Consider the following 20881-nt stretch of genomic DNA (forward strand, 5'->3'; position numbering starts at 1 on the left):
CCACCAAATGCTGTGGCTGGCAGGGGCAGCCCCGGGCTGCGCTGAAGGAGCCAAGGAGAGGAGGAGGAGCTGTGCAGGAGGCAGCTGTTCCCTGCCACCTCCATTCCCAGGAATGTTTTCAGCTCCCATGCAAGGGAAGAACATCTGCAGGGAGAGGCTGCTGTGCGCCCAGTGCCCCTGGCTCTGCACCATGGGGTCAGACAAGCCAGCGAGCAAGAACAGCTCAAGCTGGGAGAACAGTAAGGTAACACATCCAAGGGGTCATTTTGTTGTTTCCCCATCCCCCCTCCTCTGGGATTTAATCCCAACCTCTGATGTATCACAGAACCATTAGGTTGGAAAAGACCCCCACTAGCACCAAGTCCAACCTCTGACCAAGCTCCAGCCTGGCCACTAAACCCCATCACCAAGGGCCACATTGACTTGTGCTTTGGAACATTTCTGAACACGTGTGATACCCAGGAAGAGCCTTTCCATTCCACATGGAAGGGTAGAGGGCTCCTCTTCCTTGTTCAGATCCACGTTCAGACCTGGATGGTCAGAAGCACTGGCTTTTGTACCACTACACACGACCATAAACTGCTTCTTTTTCTTTCTGACTCAGCTCTACAAATTACAGAGTTTTAATAAAGTTTGGAAGTTAATCCCTGCCTTCAAGGGGACTGGGAAGAAAACTGGAATATCACACACTTCCTTCATGAGAAGAAATCCCCAAGCAGCTCCCTCTCTGCTAAGGCTGAGAACAGCTCCCCAGATCCAGAGCACCCCAGGAAGAATGCCGGGAATTCCAGGCAGCCCTGCTGGTGCCAGGCTGGAGCTCAGACGATCTTGAGCTGTTCCCCACCAGTGAGCCCCCAGCTCCTTGGGATGGGCGGTAGGGACAAGGCCCTGCTAGGCTGCACTGGACAGAGTTTTCACCCTCCTCTCTGCCCAAGCCAAGGCAGGAATGCCCCACACCAGGAAGCTGCTTGGAAGGAATGCTTTCCCAGCTGGAACCACCGGAATTCCTGTCAGCACCGAGACAATCCTTTCCATTGCTCAGCTCACAAACAAGTAGCCAGGAGGGCAAGGAAACCAAAGCAAGCCAACCCTAATTTAAACAATTACAGAATTAGTCATCAACACACTAAGTAGTATTTAGACAGTGAGTTCAACATATGCCACACTGATGCCTTCAGCAGTTGCAAAACAGAATTAGAAAACTAACATTTATTAAATCAATTTGAATTTTAATATACATTTCAAGAATGTGGCAGCATAAAAGGAAATGTTTTTAGAAACAACCTGAATCTACCATTTGCAGTTTTACATTAACCATCAGGGCTCTCCTGTCGACGCTCTGAAATACTCTTGACCTAAATTCTCCAGCTTTTGGTAGCACATTGAATGCAGCAGTGAGATAGTAAAGATTCCAAATACTCTCACATTTCTGGAGCAAAGGTACTTTGTATTTAATTTAATGAAAGTCCTAAAAATGTACCATCAACAATCTCGGCAAAACTGAACAGCTCTGTAAAAGCATTCCGACACAACCCGTGCTGTGCAGCCACTCCCAGACTCCGGGTCGCTACTTCGCTTACATGTAGTGGACTAATAAACAGATTTACATTAGTAGGTCACGATCAAACCACCAAATTAGAGACTGGTAGGATCCCTCTGGGTCAACACAAAAATCACATACAACTTTAACTAAATACATTTTAATAGGACATCGTTAAATCTCATGAGGGCTAAAAAACACAGATCTTAGGTACTTGGGTTGGCAAATAAAGACAAGAATACTAAGAAGCATTTTCCACCATTTACTCATTATCAAAAATATTTTTCAACTCTTCTTGCAAAACAAAAACAAAAAAGTACAGACTGGACACGTACATCACATTTTTCTTCCTATGGCTTTAACCCCCCACCCTGCCCACCCCACAAAAAAGACGGGGGGAGAAACAAACCAAAACCAACAGAAAGCTCTGACCACATTCACAGAAAATGACACCATGGTACACTACAAAACAAAAGGAGGTGCCATTTGTGTCCAAAGGGTTTTTCTCATTTCTCAGTGAGGAACCGTCATTGTACATGCTTTGTGCCAAATCAAAGCACACCCAGCACCGGAAAGTGCCGCGGGGGCTCTGCCTGAGGAAAAGGGAAGATGGAAGCAGGAAAGGAACGAAAAAATCCACACGCTATTTAACATGCTGCTGAAACAGGAATTGCCTTCAAAATCAGACAGTAATGTTTGTGTTCGAGTCAGCCCATGTTCGGGTTGTGCTGTATCATTCCAAGAGGAGAAACTTTTGCTTTCACAAAGCAATCTCAATTTTTCAGGCTCCCAACGAAGCCCTGAAGGCACAACTAAACTCTTGTGCCTGCACTCTTATTTAAGGATTGCGCTGAAATCAACCATTTTTGCACAAAGCTGAATTCCTATCAGGAATTCTTCCACTGTAACACTTTTCCAGATAAGCTCAATAACTTTGTTATGTTTCCATTTTCAAGCCTTTTAGCCCAGGCTAAAAAGCACTGACCTTCAAAAGCTGCTTTCAACATTTTAGCAAAAAACGAAATAGGTTCAGGGTGGAGTTAGTTATATATAGCTTATTCTGTTTAGCAAACACCCCAAAATTTGACCTTTGACAGCCCTCGATCCTGTGCCCTGGCTGGGAGGTGCCTCCCAGTGGGAACTCCCCTCCGCGGGAGGGGTCCCAGGTCTGTTACAAGCGTGATCAAACAACCCCCGGGTGGTGATCAGTGCTGTGGAATCTCTCTATCCCGGGCACTGATCAGCACCGGAGGGGGGGGAAGTCAGCCAAGGACTCTCTATAACCCACAGAAGCCCTTGTCTTCCCTAGAAGCAACAGCAGTAGAACAGCAGGAACTCGGGAAAGGGAGAGGATGGTGCTAACAGAACTTGAGCCTTCGTGGGGTACTAGTAGTGTTCTCCCCCAGCCCAGCTCCTCAGTGACTCATCACACACAGGGGGCAACTGAGCAGGGGTGTGACCTGTGGAAGTGTCAGGAAAAGAAATCCCTAGGATGATTTTGTTACCAGGATGGGGCATCCAAGCTGGGGCTAGACCTTCGCATCCACCGGACTCTCCTGAACCTCACCTGCAGCCTGAGATGCCTTTTGGCCTGCCAGCTCTCTCAGTATATTTATTCATCTTTTTTTTACTGGACACTGTTCAGTAGAGCACACAGCCAATTCTCACAGTCACCAACTATCTGTCCTTTTCCAGACTGCATCCTCCAGCTCAGTACTGCCTTTCCCACAGGAATGTCAGCTCATTTCCTACTCATGGTGACTGTAACCCATCAATAATTATTTTCTACACCATCATCTACCACAGTTGAGATGCACTATCTGGATGCCACTTTTCTACACTGAAGCTGAAGCTTTGACTGAGCACAAAGCATGAGCAAGTACAATGAGGTTAATATACTCCTTGTCAAAGATCTTGTGATAAAATCATTTACATCAGCAATCGATCTCCAACTATGAGGTGCTGTAAGAACTAAAAACAGTTTTAGGGTAACTCCTCCATTATCTGCAACTATTCCCCAGACACTAATACACAGAACATAGCAATGAAAAACACTTGATACAAGTGATCTAAACGCAGGAGCTCCAGCAAGTTAAACAGAACCATAGCTGCCTTAAACCTGTAGCAGTTCCCCTACGGATGGCAGGGAAAAGAAAGAAAGGTTCAACAGTCATATCTCATGTCTATAGCTTCATCCAAACTTTTCTCATCGTGTGTACTGGCAGCTAAAAACGTCGTTACTGGTGACCCTGTCACATTGATTACACTGGTGCTTGTGCTGGCATTGCGCACCGCAATGCTTGTCACATTAATGCCCAAAGTAAGCCGAGTCTGCTCCAAGGCCTTTTCTGGCACTGCAAATGCCTCCAGCTTCTTCTCCCCGTTCGCCATGTAGGAGTTTTGGCAGCCACGGCATATGCAGTCAAGGCAGGCTTTGCGGTTAGAGTAGCAAGGGCAGCGTTGGCCACGGCATGTAAGAACACTTGGATTTTGGGTGGCACGACCACATTTACACCCTTTCTTTTCTTGTGGCTTTTTATACACAGTTTTTGTCGGGCTTCCTGGCATAACATTACTGCTGGGAACTTTCTCCTTTGCCTTGTCTTTTGTTTTCAGCACCCCTGGTTTGGCTTTCGGGTGGGATTTCTTAGGGGCATGTTCTAAGTTCTTTTTCATGTTTTTGTTAGACAGGAGCACAGTTTTACTGAGTTTGGGAGTAGTTCCTCCATTAGGTACAGTCGCAATAGGCTGCAAAGACATTTTATTTTCCTGTTTGACCGTCACAGGAGCCGAAGCTCCCAGCGATGGGCCGCAGATGATGCTGGAGATGGGCAGAGGCTGAACCTTCTCACTGTCACTTTCGGAGCGAGAGCGCTTCCTGTTCAGCTTCACCACCTTGGGCGTGGCCGCCGTGCAGGAGAGCCCGTGAGGAGAAGCATCTGTGGACATGAAAATGTTATGACTGAGGGGAGGGGGGGAGAGCTGCAGGAAGGGGCCGTTGGCCATGTTTGCCTCCAAGCTGGGCTGCAGGTTGGAGTCGCACACCTCGGTGCTGGACACTGTCTCCAGGCTGCGCAGCACCTCCTCCACGCTGAGCAGCAGCGACCCACCCGGCTTGATGTCCTCGCTGAAGCCACAGATGTCGATGCCCGTGGGGCACAGGTCGCTGGTGGCCACCGTGTCGCACACGGGCTGCAGGCTGCCCGGGATGTCCTCTGTCTTGATGTAGTCGCCGGTGCTGCACACGTCGATGGCGCTGGCGTGCTCGGGAGAGGGGATGCTCACGCCGAGCTTCTCCACCGCCAGCCCATTGCAGGAGGGCAGCCCATTGATGACGGAGCCCCGCAGGTCCATGCCAGGGGTGCTCTCCGGCAGCGCCGTGAACCCTCCCGGCGCGTCCGGTGCCAGCTCCGAGGTGGAAGGGACTGGGGAATGTGTCAGACACAGAGCCAGGGCCGCGTCCGAGGATCTCTCCGTCTCCTCGTGGAGTGGTGCCCCATCCTTGAGCAGAGCCAGCAGGTCTGCAGAGCAATCCACGGCCTGGATGATGTCCCGGGCCAGCGGCGTCTGTGTGATGTACTCACACAGCTTCTTGTAGCAGTTCACCAGGATGCTCAGCTGCTTGTTCTCCTCAAACTGCTCGTAGTCCTTGCACCAGCTACACGAGGGCTTCATCATCATCTTCTTGCCTTTACACGTTTTGCAGACATAATGCTGACAGTTGGAATTGGTAGGAGCAATAGGGTCTTGTAGCAAATTTCCTACGGGAAAAAGAAAGAGGAAGATTACAATGGACTTAAGGCAGGTTTCTAGGACACTATGGAATGAATTTTTCGTACTATCCAAAAAAATTGCCTCAAGAAGTTCAGTTATTCACAAGAAAACATCCTATCCAAACAACAGCCCATACAAATTCTCACAGCTGCTAACCTCGTTTTAAACCAACATTAAATAAAACTAGAAGAAAACCATCACACTGTGATTTGTTGTATGCTGCAGCCTTCAGAACTATATTCTCAACTACAATATTACCAATCTCCTTCTCCCCTTTGGTTTTGTCCACGGAAACTTACACAACACAAAAGATTTCAACAAATTTACCCAAAGTGCAATAATAAACCCCCATGACAAGCTACTGCAGAGATTTTAATAGAATTAGTAAAAACAAATGGCAACAGAGCAGAGGGAAACTCCAAAAGGAATGTAAAAATTATGAAATATCCACCCCTAAAGGGAAGACACAGCAGACTGTTATTTTTCATTTAGCATTTACTGATGTCATCAGAATAAAGGATTTTCTTTGAGATTTTACTGTGTAGAATAAAAAACTAATAAAAATCATCTGCTAAAGGAATACACACACACACACTTGACAGCCCAGAAAGCTTTAGACCCCCAGCACTGACAGTGTGGAAAATTTTGTCTGCAGAGCCCCAAAACTGTAAAAACCTGGAAGAATGGTTTTGGTTTTCCTTAAGAACAACCCAAATACTACCTAAGGATAAAATATGAAAAACCAAGAAAAATTAAATTCTGTACAGAAACAATCCAACTAGTTCCTATATCCAGAAAGTGACAGGATTGCTTTGCTATTTGCAGGCAGCTCTAGGCCAGAAAGATATTCCATCTCCTAAATTAAATTGCAGAGTATCTACAGTTATCCCCAGCAACAGGACTCCCTCCCCTCCCAGCAGCACATTCTCAGCTTTGATCAGACCTTTCTCCCAGAAGGAGCCTCTGCTGCATGAGTTACAGCCACCAGGGAATTCCCACCCAGATTTTCCAAAGCGAAAACATGCTGCTGCAACAAGTGAGTAAAATTAAACAATTTGGGAAGAGGAAGAAAAGAGCATATATCAAATCAGAGTGAGATAAAAACCCAAAAATACCAAAGATGTTTTCTCTCATTTGCTCACTTCCTGATCCCTTTTCCCTGCATTTCCTGAGCCCTCTTTGGGAAGGGGCTGCTCCATGCCCTACATCTGAGCCATCTTTCAGTAGGTATGGCTTGATTTAAACTGGGTTTGGAGCACCAAATCCCAAGAGTCAGTGCTCAGATTGCCATTCCATAGTATTTTTTAATAAATTGAGAGAAATACCGTTGTTCAGCAGGCTGGCAGGTAGCACAGGCAGTGGCACAGAATGAGCCCTGCTGTGACCCTGTGACAAGACCCCACCATGAGGAGACAGAAAACACTTGTCACATGAAGCCAGGGAGATTTAAAGCCAACAGATGGAACATGAAGTCACACAGTCCAACCTGCAGGACAATTATTAAGTTGGGTTTTTTCCCCAAGTTCCCTTGAAAGGACACAATATAAACAGCAACACAGGCAGAGGTGGCCATCGTGGTCCTCACATGGGACTTGATTCTGGGAGAAAAGTTCCCTGAAGAGAACGAAACCAAAGCTTCAAATCCCACCAGCTCGTCCCAGAAGTCATGTCCTTCTGCAGAGAAATCACCAGCAATGGTCCAGCCCCGCTGGATCTTGAGTTCAAGGGGACCAGCAGGAGCAGTGCCCTGACCAGTGCAGGAGCAAACACACCAAACACTTGTCCAGTCACCTCATGGGACTACAGTGCTTACAGGGCAAAAAGCCACCAGTGTAAATTAATTCCCAATTAATTAATGACATAAAGCAGCTGAGCATGCTCCTCATCCACCTGTAGCCTCTCTTGGCTCTTTAGGGCTATAAGGCTGAGTTGTGATGCTTCGCAGAACTAAAATACCGAATAAACAAGATACCACTTTAACTTCTAATTAGATTTTAAAAAAAGGCATCGCCAACTGTGTGTTTTATTTCTCCCAAAATAAATTTGGCTCAAACTCCTGAATAAGTACAAATGCTAAAAGAGGATACAGAAAAATTTAAATTTCCAGAGGCTTTGAGGGAAAAACCAGACGAACTGACAAGACAAAACACTTCACATGCTCTCACTGACAGAAAGAACAGAGCAAGTCCTACTCCCAGTAAATGCCAAGCAACCTACACTTGGAGAGACATTAGGAATGTCTGAGCTGTGGGAATATTTTCAGTTTGAGCTCATATCTCATTGAATATTCATTCTCCCAAATTTCTCTCTTATATAGAGAGTCTGTGGCACTATCACTCTCCTCAGCTTTAGTATTGGCAAGTTAAAAAAAAAGTCAACCATGAGATGCTAATTCACACAAAATTAAGTTTCACTACTTGTAATACTCAGGGAGGGGCACTAAGTCAGCAGCACTGTCCCACAAACAGCACCTGAGCTCCTTTGGAACCTGGAGGTTTTGCACTGCAAGGCCAAGATCTCACTTTTGCCTGGTGGCCATCAGTGCAAATCCTCTCTAGAAATTTAAACATTTATATAGAACTGCAGGATATTAACATGATGGGCCTTGAGAAGTTAATATTTTCCCATGTTTATAATATAGTATTTCTCTAAGCTAAAATGTATTTTTTCATTTTATTGTGCAGCCATTCACCTGTGCTAGACCCTTCCACAATTACTCACTGCAGACCCTCAGTTTTACAGCCCTCTGTAGCCTGGTGTTACTGAACCCCTGCCCTGTCTTTTCACACCCTCTTCTGCAATGGGTTTATCAATACACCAAAAGCAAAATCATGTCCTTACAAAGCCTCCAACACGAGACTTTCCCACCACATCAGCTCTTACTATACTGATTTCAGGAAAGTTGACAAACCATCTACATTAATATTTGCACTTACAATTAATGAGGAGCATATACAGAGGAAAAGCTTTTAATGTATTATTTACCAAACATCCCAGCTCTCCTGGAAAGGCTGTCCCAGGAGCGAGGTCACTTAAACCATAAAGAATACTTCCTACTGTGGTCCTTAATAAGCATTATTTCACAGATGCAGGGACAGGGGAAGCAGCTGCAAATTCTGTCTCTGAGACCAAAGGGAGGAGAAGAATTGGTGATCAAAGCAATTGTTAAGTGTCTATACCCAGCAAATGTGCTCCAAATGAATAAAATTCACGGGGAAGAAAGGCTTGGACAGGTACCTCCAGCCACTCTTACCTATGCTCAGCAAAGGCAGGAAAAGGCTAAACACAACTAATTTAGGGTCCACAGAAATGCTACTGGAACATAATTATCTTGCCTTTTCCAACAGCCCGAAGTCTTAAGAATTACGTCATTATTAAATCTTAATTTCATGAAGTAAAATAGGAAAAAATCCACCAAATTTTTTTACAAATAGAATTCAATGAGTCACCACCATGTGTCAGCCAGAAGTCTTTGATCTCGGCTGCCCTGGGGTCACCAGAAGCGCCCTGGTTCTGTGCTGCTCAGCCAGCACCGGCGGCTGGCCAGCCCAGCCACGCTGGCATCCATGGGACACAGGGGAGGGAGCAGCAAGGGAGCCCACCCACCGATCTGTGCCCATCAAACAGCATGGAGACTACGATTTCATTTTGAAATTGGGATTACAGAAACAGAAATGCTGAACCTCCAGCATGCTCTGAGGAACAGGAAGCTGTACCCATCTGAGGCACACACAACTTCTACGTGCCAAGGATCCCAAAGTCATATCCACAGGTGGAGCTTTGACAGATGCACTGCTACACTGTCAGCCTTTTCATTTCAGGATTAAACATCATCTGATTATTTCTACTGAAATAATTACCAACAGCCAGTAAGCTCCAACAATTTGCCATGTCCAAGTTTCAGAACTCAGGAGTTCCTGAAGGATGGGAGCTGGTTCTCACTGACTGTGACAGCACTGCACAGGGTTCTGTGCTCAGCCACCCCTCTCCCTGCAGCTCCAGAGCTTCAGCTGCAGCACACCGGGAAGGAAAAGCCCTGCTCTCCCCACCATCTTCCCTGAACTGCTCCCCTGCCATCCTCAACAGCATCTTCTCAGTCAAGAAATGATCACCTGGAGCCCACTGAACAATAAGCAGCTCAATAAGACTTCACAGCAAAACACAACAGAAAATACCCTCACAGAAGTAGCATTTCTTAGTTGGATAAACCCCCTAAAAGCACTATTTGCAAAACTATCTGACGACAGACAGGCAGGCATATGATGAGCAGCGAAAAGGTCTGTCAGCCATCTGCAGAGGAATACAACAAATGTGTGGGATCTGTTTTATATGGGTGGGGAATCTGGGTACTTCCTAGAAGATAGCTGAACACATTCAGACTCACAGAGGTTAACACAAGAGCCAGATGCCAAGGACACAACAGCAGGGAAAGTTCTCACAGATCCCAAGCCCTAACCTAACACCCCCCACTTCCAGACCTACACTCGTGGTGGGCTGGACAATGGTGCATTTGATGCATTTCACCAATACTGCACCAAAGTCAGGAGCCAGACTCCCCAGACTGATGTCTGTCCTACCCCTGCCCTGGCAGTTGTCCCAGGTAGAAAAATGTTTGGCAGCTCCTCTCACCAAAATCTGCTGGATCCCCTGTGACCTAGGTATCCCACCCACTGCACAGCATTCCCAAAGCATGTTCCCCAAACACATCCGTGTGTGCAGCGGCCGTGCTCCTGGCTGAGACAAGAATACACCTTTGCAATATCCCAAGGGCAGAGCTCTGAACCCACAGCTACAGAACATGGCGTGGAGGAAGAGCAGTTCACAACACTATAGCTGTGTGAGCCTTCCATGGCCTTTGAGAACAGCTTCTGTAGACAGGTATTGTTCTATTCAGCCAAAAGGTAGAAATAAACAAAAGTTTCCCAAGACTCTCAGCACACAACTCTTTCTGGGAAACAGTAAGAGTTTCCCTGTGAACCAAGTGAAATGATCTCTTCCTGCAAACACCACCCTGTCCTTAGATCACCACAACCACGCCACCAGAATTTGACCAAAGATATCCACAAGAACTCATCGATTCCTCACTGGGTGAAATGGATACATGGGGAATACAAAAAAAGCACTAAAAAGAGCCCAAAAAACAAATCAACAAAAAATACTTATTTCAAGCTTTTATCAGAGAAAACGTTGTGCCGGTTACTGAGTATTTCTGAGCAATTTCCACCAGCAAATAACTATGAAATATTAGCTAAAGACATTATTACCCTCATAGAGGGATGGTTGTAACTAATGAATTAATGTTTGTACAACTCTTTGGAAAAATAAAAACTGCACTATTTCTGCCTGAACACCATGGGAATCCAATTTAACCATGATTAAAAGACAGTTGGACTATTTTTCTTCATATTCAGAGAAATACAGTCAACCTCTTTAGCTAAAGTTCAAGGAAAAAAACTGACAACAAATTGCATTTAAGTGCAGAAGGGACTGCCTTGTTCTCTGAGTCCACCCCCCACATAAGAAACAACATTACTAAGTCCTGTGTCAAAGTTATAGTTCTGTTGAAGGTCTTTGTGTTTACAAAATCCCTGACAGGAAAAAGTCTAAATGTATTTTTAACAAACTAGGTGTTGAAGTTCAAACTTTCGACAGGCAGACTTTCAAAGCGTTCGACAGGCAGACGAACCTGTGCTGGAGAGCTCCGTGCCCGCGAACCAGGACAGCTCAGCTATCCCAATAAAGATGCCTCTCGGCAACACATTAACTCCTCTTTAAACACTCGAGAATCGTTTTAATCAACACCCTCAGGCACCACCAAATCCATCCATCATCTCCCAGCTCCTCAAGCAGGAACGCTCCTCTCCAATCCCAGCACAAGACAACACAGCAACCCCCTTTGGAAGCCACTGTCAACCAGCTGCCACCGAGGACACCAGAGCTACTTCTCTTCCCACTCAATTTTCTTCTAAGGCGGCGGAGTATTTTTAGTTTAGAAACCAATTTAAATTCTATTGGCAGAACTTTATCTTATCAAAACTTCTGCAGCACAATGCAGACAACCTTGACAACACAGCTCTCCCAGGAGTCACACACAGGATTTAAAAACAGGAAAAGGCAACAGTGAAGTTGAGTAGGGAGACTTTAAGAGGAAATCACCCAACATGTTCTTCAGTAAAAACTGGTGTATGCAGAGATGTGAGAGTGGACATTTTATAGACAACTGTTCCCCAAACCAAGCACAAACAGAATACCTGCCCAGAAGGTATCTGACAGGTACTTAGTCATCTAGTCCATGCTCCCTGATGGTTGTTGCAGAGATTCTGATTATTTTGCACATTTTTCACAAATTCAGAAGTATTTTGGCAACCATTCATGTAATTTTAAGGGGAAAATAACATACTTTTAAAAACTACCAGTAGTTTTATTTACACTATTTCTCATCATTGAAAACAGAGGAAAGAAGAAAATGTCAATGAAAAAATACCTAAAAATCCCCACAGAGACAGACCAATTTTCAAACATAAAAGGCAACTGATCTGGCAGCACGGATCATGAATCAGCCTTCACTCTCCTCAGTCTAGGGAGATTGGACATGGAAGGAGTTCTAGGTCAAACATTTCCATCACCAAACTTAAATATGCTTTTCGCTCTAAAACTCTCATGGCTCAACTCAGCCATGGCTCACATCCCAAACACAAACTCCCATATCATTCATATAATTAAGTTTTATCGTAGTGGGAATTTGTTTCTTCTCCCTTCTTCCATGTCTGTGCCAGGAAACTGAATTTTCTAGGAAGTTTCCAACTGTTTAGGTATCACTCAAGTATCTCCCCTCCTCTGAGGGAAGTTCAGTCCAACTGTCCAGGCCCAGTTCACACCATTTCCCAGGGACAGAGTGCAGCCCACAGCACTGAGCTCTGCGTGCAAACTGGAACCTAGCCCAAGAGCTGCTGGTGAGGGGAGGGGATTGAGGGACACAGGAACTGCAGAAGCAAAGGAGAATTAGCTCAGAGAGGGGCAAGGAAGAGGAGGAGAAGCCTTCACATGGACAAAATGGCACAAAAGTGGAAAATTTTGCACAAGTGTATACCACCAAGTATGGGGACATTCCAGATCTAGTGCTAAGTATAACTGATTATAATATGTAATTATATTATACACTGCATTCAGCTTGCTTTGGTAGTATAAAACTCTCAAAAGCAGGCTACTGCTTTTACTCAAGAGCAGGAGGGAAATATCCTTACACTAATCTTTATCTAGGAAAACAAAAAGTCAACAGTTTTTTTGGGGTTTTTTTGCAATCCATGCCATTCCCCATGCTTGGGAGTTGCTGCCACCATGCTACTGCACCACTGAGCCTTCAAACCCCTGGCTGAAATTATCAAGAGCTGCCTCAGAACACTGGATAGGGCTCTGTGAGGTACCAGCCAGTGCTGGCATGGGTTTCTTTGTTCCTCCCCACCCCTAATCCCCCTAAAACCACATGTTCTCTCACATCCCTTACTGGGATTACAGGATGTTTAAGACCAGAACTGTGTTCTCATCCGGTATTTCCCAGCACAAGCTGGGTTCCTGGCCAAACACAAAACATCATCCTGCAGCCCTGCCAGCTTCCAAGCACTCTCTCATTCTCAACCAGCAGTAACTTTCACACATCTTTGAAATATCTTTCAGAGATTCCAGGATAGTGTTTTCTCTGGATAAGAAGCTAAGCTGATCTGACTGGCAATCGTGTTTCCTACAAGAATTTTAACCAAATTTCAGAGAAGGCTGTTAATGCTGAAAAGGCCAATGATTTGCAGTTACCTACATGGTATCTGAACCAGAGAAAGGCACTACTAAGATGTTTATCCCAACAGACAGCACTTTTAAAACATACAAGTTTGTTGCAAAAATTCTACTATGCTACTTTTAAACTAAATGTGGTATTAACATGCAATTTAATAATAATTATCACTTTATTCCAGAGGCTGAAACTTGTATTTCACATCCTCAAAACACACAAGGCACAGCCCTTCTGCCTAATGCACACTCGGGAACAGTTATTTTTAAGTTTTAAAAGCTCTAGGAAATACTGTCTTATACATCCCTGTAAAAGGATGATGTATTACCTACATTACTGTCCAGGAAACTGCCACATGATCACATTTGAATCCTAGAAATACACACACAGCCGTTCCAGCTACAGAACTGAGCCCTTATCACCCATCATGAGGCAAGAGGGAGACCTTGAATCCACCCAGAACTGATTCAGCTGACATACACTGACATACTGTATTTACATTTTGGCTTTCTACTGCTGCAACTCCATGTGTGCTAATCTGAATCTGAAATCAGAGCTTTTATTAGAATTTCAAAATTATGTGGGTCCAAAAACTTCTGCCACCCCCCTGCTATGTGAGCTGGTGTAAAAGACTATGGGATCACAAGGAAATGAGCTGGCTTATGCCTTGTGCATTGAGAGCACAGTGGAAGCCCAGGAATGTTAGTTGATTTATACAGCTGGCACTCATTTCTCCTAAAAACAATTCCATAAAATTAAAGGGACAATCTTGACCACGGAATCAATACCTACAGCATAACAAAACATTACAGAACGCACTCAAGAAAGATTACACACTGAGCAAAGGCTGATGACATTAGGAGCACTAATTTGGGGAGTAACGTCCCAAGGGAATTCCTAGAAGTCCAACACTTGAGGATTTAACCGCTACCGATACTTCATGCAGCATTTCTCCAATGAAGCACAGTTTTAAACCTTTGCAGTCAGTACTTTACAAAGATCTGTGCAAGGAAAGTACCAGACACTCCAAGTTCCGTGTACATGGACCCAGAGCCACATATTTGGATCTCATGGTCTAAATAGACAAGCACGGCAAAAAGGAATGAGCATCTGAAAAGCTTTCAAGTATTAAAACAAAAAACCCAGCCCAAAGCCACACTGCACAGTGAGCTCAGCTGGTCAGAGCAGGGTGCTGAGAACACCAAGATGCTGGGTTCAGTCCTTCTACAGGCCATTCACTAATAGCTGGACTCCATGGCCCTTGAGGGTCCCTTCCAACTCAGAACATTCTGGGATTCTGTCAGAGTTTTGGGTGGTCACAGCACCCACTGACATGATCTCTCAGTGTAACCTTTACTTCAGTACTTAACTTTACCCTTTAAAACACCGAAGTTAAAATTGCTTTAATGGTTGTACGGGGTTTAATGACCTTAAATTTGCAGAAGGTGGAAAAGGTGTAACAGCTCTTAGCACTAGGAGAAAAGGAACACAAAAAGCAAATGAGAAAAAGATGGATAGGCCTTTACCAGTCTGAGCTGCAGATTTGTGACACTGGGAACACCAGAGTGGGCAGTTCTGTGTGGGGTAGGCCCACTTCCCCATGCCCACTTCAGGCCCAAAACAGACACCTGAATAACTCTGTTTTACTGCATGGCTTCACAGAGCGTGTGGAATTTACTGAGGCCTCTGGATACTGCCACACCACAAACAGGAGCCCAGGAGGCAGAGATAACACTGGTTAATCAGCTATAAGCAAAATACTTGAAATAAACAACAGCTGCAGTTATCTGAAAGCTGGCCACAGAAGAAAAAAATATAAACCAAAGGAATAACTTTAACATTCAAAGAAAATAAAGGGTCAAGAGAGAAAGTAGAACCATCAAGAGGTAGTTTGTGAATAGGAATATTCATGGAGGCACAAGGAAATAGAAGCAAGAAACTAAAAACGTGGTTTGCTCTACCAAACTGAGGGTGACAGAAAAGGCAAGCAAGAAAAGCTGAAGAAAGGAAAAAAAGACAACTCAGGAATTTGGGCAGGGACAAATTAAACATAGACAATTTCAACTGTACAGAGTGTAAAATCAAGATTGCAAAAGGCCAAGAAGGGAAAAAGGCAAGGCAAGGAGAACAAAGAACACATTTTTGAAGACCAGACTTAAAGTGGAGAGGCCAGAGAGCACAGCAATTGGAAACACACAGTCCTTATGCAAATATCTTATTTTAAAAAAAATCAGAAGAATATTTGCATGTTTTTTGGCAAAAGTAGTCTGGTGATGACCAAAAGCAGGAAGAATTCATGAGAAGAAAGCACAGCCGGGGTTGGAGTTAACTGGACCTAAGGTGATAAGAAATAAAAAGCAGAAGTGCATCAATACTGGCATCAGGGCTCCATAAGGAAAAATCCTTACGACAAATTACTTCAGGAAATGACGACGCAGAGATCCTGGGAACGGGCTCCCTCCTTCCCAATGCAAACAGATCTCTATTTTCTAAGACTTTAAGTGGGAGGAGCCAACAGCGAGAGGATAGGAAGCATCTAACGCTACTTTAGCCCTCTCGACAGTTAAATACTGATCCCGTAAATAAATAAAGTATTTAACTTTCTAAACCCCAGTGATTCAATTCAAATTTAGCATAACACAATCATCAATACCGACAAACACAGGCAAAAACAGTGGGCATAAACCCACGGTCAGGAAAATACAAACACAAACAGGGCAGGACTTAAAACTACCAGAGGGAGAAAAAAGCAGAATTAAAAAAAATTAACAACCAAGAGGTCTAACAGCTCAGAGCACCCTCCCGACACTGACCAAGGCTTCAAAGGGAAGTTCAAGGAAACTTGACAGCTTATTCCAGAGCTTCCTCCCAGGAACGGACACATGCCCCCACTCCTTAACACAGCAGAAAGCAATTCCTTCCCAGTATTTCCCAGATCGTAAGACCGAAATTCCGGATACTGCCTTTGCCCACAGCACACACAACACTGTTTTGGGGGATGGGAGTGGAGAAAGCCTAGCAGACTTCCAGCCTGTTTACTTTTTATGGTAATTACTGTTACAGAACAATTATCTGCTAGGCACCAAAAAACCAAAAATCAATTATTGTTTCTGTCAGCTCAAAATTCCTGGCTTTCAATCGGAATTACTTATTGTTTACATTTCAAGGAGGGGAAAAAAAAAGTGCGAAGTTCCTTTTCCCCTGCCTACATGGTCTGTATATTGTTTTGAGTATCTTCTACCATACTAGCTCTTAGTCATCGCTTGTTTAAAGCGATTAACGCCACTACAACAGGGTATTCCAATAACCACTAACAACTGCCGTACCCTTGACGAGGCACTGACCGTAACACAGCACTGCATTTTGGGGAAAACACTCTCCATGCCACCATCGCCTTCGCAGTGTGCACGGCTGTTGAGACACAGCCCCTGCCGCCTCCCTGCCCTTGTGACCGGCCCTGCCCGCCGCTGCCCCGCGCCGGGGGCGGGTTTAGCCCGGGCTGGTCCCACTCCTCCTCTCCCGAGCGCCGAGCCGCCCCCCCGGCGGCCGCGGCACCGGGGCTCCGGGCCCGGCAAACTTTCCTGGGAGCTGCCCCGGGCCGGGCGAGGCGAGGCGAGGCCGGGCCAGCCCCGGTGCGGGCCCAGGGCCGTGCGGGAGCCCCGGGGAGGCTCATTGTGCAGGAACAAAAGAAAGATCCTCACCGCACACGCAGCAGGAGAGGGACTGCCTGAAGTAGGGCAGGAGCTTGTTAATCTCGGAAAAGGACTGGGGGTCCGCCGGGTCGTAGTTGAGCACCAGGCGGCTCGCGGACACGTAGAGAGCAGTGGCATTCACCGGGTTCATCGCCGCCGCTCGCTCGCCGCCGGCTGCGCGGTGCGAAGAAGGTCTGCGCGGGCCGCGGGGGCAGGTGGCCCCGGGGCGGGGGCCGGCCGGGTGTCACCTTGGTCCGGGGCCACCTGGAGCCGCGCGGCAGCGGCGGCGGCAGCGCGGAGGCCGCGGCGGCCCTGCCAGAGGGGGCCGCGCCGGCTCCTCCTCCGCCTCCCGCGGGGGAGGCCTCGCTCCGAGCGGTAGCTCGGCCCGGGCGGCGGCGGCGCTACTGCAGGTCCCTGCGGGCCATGCCCGTCCCGCCGCGGGGCCCCTGCTGCTGTCGGCGCCTCCCTCAGCGGCGGCTCGGCATGGCGGCGGCCGCAGGCAGGATCCGCGGACGGGCGCGGGGCGGCGGCGGGGCCGCGCTTCCCGATGCGGCGGGAGGGCGGCGGAGGCACCCGGGGCTCACCGCGGCCGCATCACAGCGGCGGCGCCGCCGCCTCCTGCGCGGGGCCGGTGGGCGCGCGGGCAGGGCCGGGCGGGCCGCGCGCGCTCCGCGGTGGCGCCGTTAGATCCGGCCGTCACTGCGGGGCCATCGCCGCCGCCCGCGCCGCGCATGCGCGCCCGCAGCGGGGCGGGGGGGGGCGCCGACGCCCTCTAGCGGCGCCCGGCCGAGCAGCGGGGGCCGCGTGCAGGAGGGCGGGAGAGGCGCGCGCCGCCTCGGTGTCCACGGTGGGCCCCGCGAGCGCCTCGCGCGTGTCGCCTCACGCAGCTCCCCGGCTGTGGCCCCGCACACCGCCTCACGCACCATCGCCTCACACTCCGCCCGCACACCCCCGCTCCGCCGCGCCTCGGCTTTGCCCCTCACGGCGGCCGGGAGCAGACGCCGCGTCCCGCCCCTGTCATGGCGAGCGCCTCCGCTCGGGCTGAGGAAGCGGCCCCGCCTCTGCCCTCAGGCCGTGCTGGAACCTGCGGCCAGGCCTGTCAATACCTCGGCAGCTGGCTGATACACCGGTCCCCTCCGCCGGCACGATGCGAGTCGGGGGAGCTGCGGGGCCTGGCAGCTCTTGGAAGAGCTGGCGCAGGAACTGCGGAGCGCACAAACCCCTCAGGACACCGCCAGCCTCCCGTACGCTCCTCTGTGGACAGAAGTCTGTCACAAGTGTTCCTGCTGGAGACCCCACGTATAGCACAGCAGTGGATGTGCAGGTTGAGGGCAGGTATGACCAAGACATGGACACAGGCGGGATTTTTTTATGGAGTTAACTTGTTTTACTTCGTATGTGAGCACCAAGGCCATTTCACAGACTTGTAGATCCTGTGTTGCAACACTGCCAGCACCACTGGGCAGCCCCCTCACTGCTTCTGTGTTTTGCCCTCTGGAGAACTCCCTGCCAGAGCTTCGCCTTTTTCCCACTTGGCCCTCTGTGTTCACTTAGAGTTGCCCATGTGAAACTAATCAAAGAGTTCCACGTGTAGGTTATAGTTCCTTGTTCACTTCATGAATCCCCCCAGCTTTGCAGCCCAACAAAAAATGAGTATATGCACAAAATACAGGAATTTGGGTCTTGACTCCAAATACCCATTTAGCACTAGTGGTCCTACCAAGCAGCTCATTCCCCACCTGGCACTATTTCCACAGTACAGGTACAGCTCATGTGAGTACATCTCCCACGTTACCATGCAGGTCTACAACACCCTTTTGCCTCCCAGCAAACACTCAGTAGCCATCTTTGGACTGTAACTCCTTGCACCCAGTAAATCCCCAACCTGACTTCACTCCAAGGCACAGCATCTTCATTCTCACCCTCAGCCTGCTGTTACATTGCTTGTAAAATACCCAATTCTTTGTCAGCTTACTGCCAGGAACACCCTCTGTGCTGAAGCAAGCCAACAGACTGAAATAACATCCAAGCAAATTCCTACCAAATCCACATTCTCATACACACCTCCCTGTGTCACATCCTCTGCCAAACTCTGAACACACAGTGTCCTGGACACCCTCAACCCCTCCCAGCTCCCCCGCACACTGCTCTGGCTCTTAGGCAAGTAACTTATTTAACACCCAAAGAGTTTTACCAGCATTGTCTAATTTCTGGGATACCTCCTTTGAGGTATCATGCACAGGCTGGGATTCAGCAGTTGACAGCAGTAGGGTTCCAGGGCCAAACCTCAATCTCCCCACCCACAGTATTAGCCTGCACTATTCTGGCACTCAGTGATGGAACTAAATAAGTAGCTCTGGATTCCACTTAAAAACAGTTGCAATCCTGGCAACACAGATAATATAAATTCTCTTGAACTACAAGGAATTATTATTCTCAAAAGTTATGGTAATAATAGAATAAGAAACTGCAAGGGTAGCAAGACTGACTAGGTGATACCTTTCAGACCAGAGGAAGGCCACAGTGCTTTCCATGCACCTCCCCCCCCACCCAGTATTGCTGGCTAATCTGCTGAATTTCACTTTTTTTTCCAGCCAGACCCTTGAGATCATTTCTAACAGTGCAGTCCAAGCAGCAGATTTAATTTTTCCTGCCTCTGTTGATAATTTCTTCTAATCTATCAGCATCACTATCCTGGAGGATGTCCTGCTGTTCCAAGAGGGTGGGTTAGGACCTCAGCTGTTTGTGATCACTTGGACAAATGGGCTGGTGACAGTAGCTGTGAGGGGTTAAGTGCCCCCCTAGCTCTGCAGCCTCCCTCCTCAGGAGGTTGGCTCAGCCCTGATGTGCTGCACCTGTGTAACCCACATCAGGCTGCTGGGAAACAGCCACGTGGGGAGAAGTTCCACCTGGGCCCTCTATGCCATGCCTTAGGAGCTTATTTCAAGCATAAGAGATGACCTTTGTCTGATGCCATGTCTGCTCTGCTGGCTGCCTGCTTTGCCCTTGGACCTTCACCTTGGCTGCAGATGGCTGTTGGTCAAGGGCTCACCCTTGCTGCTGCTGGTCCTGCTCTGCTCTCCTTCCTTACTATCATTCTTGTAGTTGATACCACTGCCTCATCTGCCTTACTCTCACCTCCTTGGCTCCTCTTGCCCCCTGCAGTAGCCACCTTTGCTACTCCCTCATGCCAGCCTTGTGGGACCAGTGTCCTCCCTGTTTGTCTCCCTGCCCAGCCAGTGGTAGGTGCTTAACACCGAACAAGCACTGAAACACTTAATAAGCTATTGAGTACATCCCCTTATTGTTTCACTGGAAAATAAGGGTGGACTAGGAATGTTATTTCATTTTCCAGTTCCTGTTAATGCTCTGCCAGTGGCTGAGTTTGGGAAAAATTAGACTCCTTGTTTAGATTGGGTTAGAATGCTGCCTATTAATTCTGCCAAACACAGATATGTGTTAATGGCCCAGGTCCTTGGGTGATAGTTTTTGATTCTTCTCTACAGCACTTGAACAGAATAAACATTTAGATCTCAGTGAATACTTCTTTGTAAATGTATAATATAGAACATGAGATGTTAAAGTAGCTCCCTATGTTAAATTCCTTCTACTGTGGAAGTGGTGCAACCTACAGTGTCTGATTCCTACAGCACCGCATCTGTAAGGGAAAGTTACTGAGTAGGAAAAAAATACAGGTCAGTACCTACGTTGCCTCTGAAAGCTTGGATGTGAAGAAAATCGTGGGGTTTTGTTGTTGCTTTGTTTATGGGTTTGTTTTCTCCCCTCAAACAGCTGCCAATGGCAAGCTTGTTTCTAATTGCTTGCTTGTTTGACTTGATGCGGGTTTCCTTCTCTGTCACTGCATTTTGAGTATCATTAAGAAAGGCAGGGTAAGGCCAGAGGAATTGTAACAGTTCCAACAACACTGTATTTTCTGGACTGATGTTATTAATGAATTAACAAAAACAAATCAAACACCAACAAATAGGTAATCACAGTAACTGCAGAAGAAAGAACAAGTATTCCCGCACAGCTTCAAAGAAAGACATTGAGTTTTGCCAGAAAGCAGTCAGAGGAGCTGGGGATGGTTAT

The 20881-nt window shown here is 47.3% G+C and overlaps 1 protein-coding gene across 3 annotated transcripts; it reads right to left on the bottom strand.

The window, feature by feature from the left end:
* Window positions 1-1789: 1789 nt before the first annotated feature.
* MSL2 (MSL complex subunit 2) lies at window positions 1790-17732 on the bottom strand. 3 transcript variants are annotated; one of them, XM_085069994.1, is made up of 2 exons: window positions 17713-17732; window positions 1790-5301 (listed from the first exon to the last, which is right to left on the bottom strand). In XM_085069994.1, the coding sequence occupies exon 2, from the start codon at window positions 5219-5221 to the stop codon at window positions 3704-3706; it is 1518 nt and encodes a 505-aa protein (XP_084926120.1). In that variant the 5' UTR covers window positions 5222-5301; window positions 17713-17732; the 3' UTR covers window positions 1790-3703. The 3 variants fall into 3 exon arrangements, with proteins under 3 accessions (XP_084926120.1, XP_084926118.1, XP_084926119.1); XM_085069992.1 differs by lacking the exon at window positions 17713-17732 and adding an exon at window positions 16799-17349; XM_085069993.1 differs by lacking the exon at window positions 17713-17732 and adding an exon at window positions 9175-9983.
* Window positions 17733-20881: the final 3149 nt, after the last annotated feature.

This window comes from Lichenostomus cassidix, chromosome 9, assembly GCF_008360975.1.
Source record: "Lichenostomus cassidix isolate B80296 chromosome 9, HeHo_3.0, whole genome shotgun sequence".
Taxonomy (NCBI): domain Eukaryota; kingdom Metazoa; phylum Chordata; class Aves; order Passeriformes; family Meliphagidae; genus Lichenostomus; species Lichenostomus cassidix.

Coding starts and splice junctions, on each gene's coding strand:
- MSL2 (XM_085069992.1), bottom strand. CDS start 16,940: ATGAACCCGGTGAATGCCACTGCTCTCTACGTGTCCGCGAGCCGCCTG. Junction 5,302..16,798: donor CCTCTCCTGCTGCGTGTGCG/GTGAGGATCTTT, acceptor TTTTTCCCGTAG/GAAATTTGCTACAAGACCCT.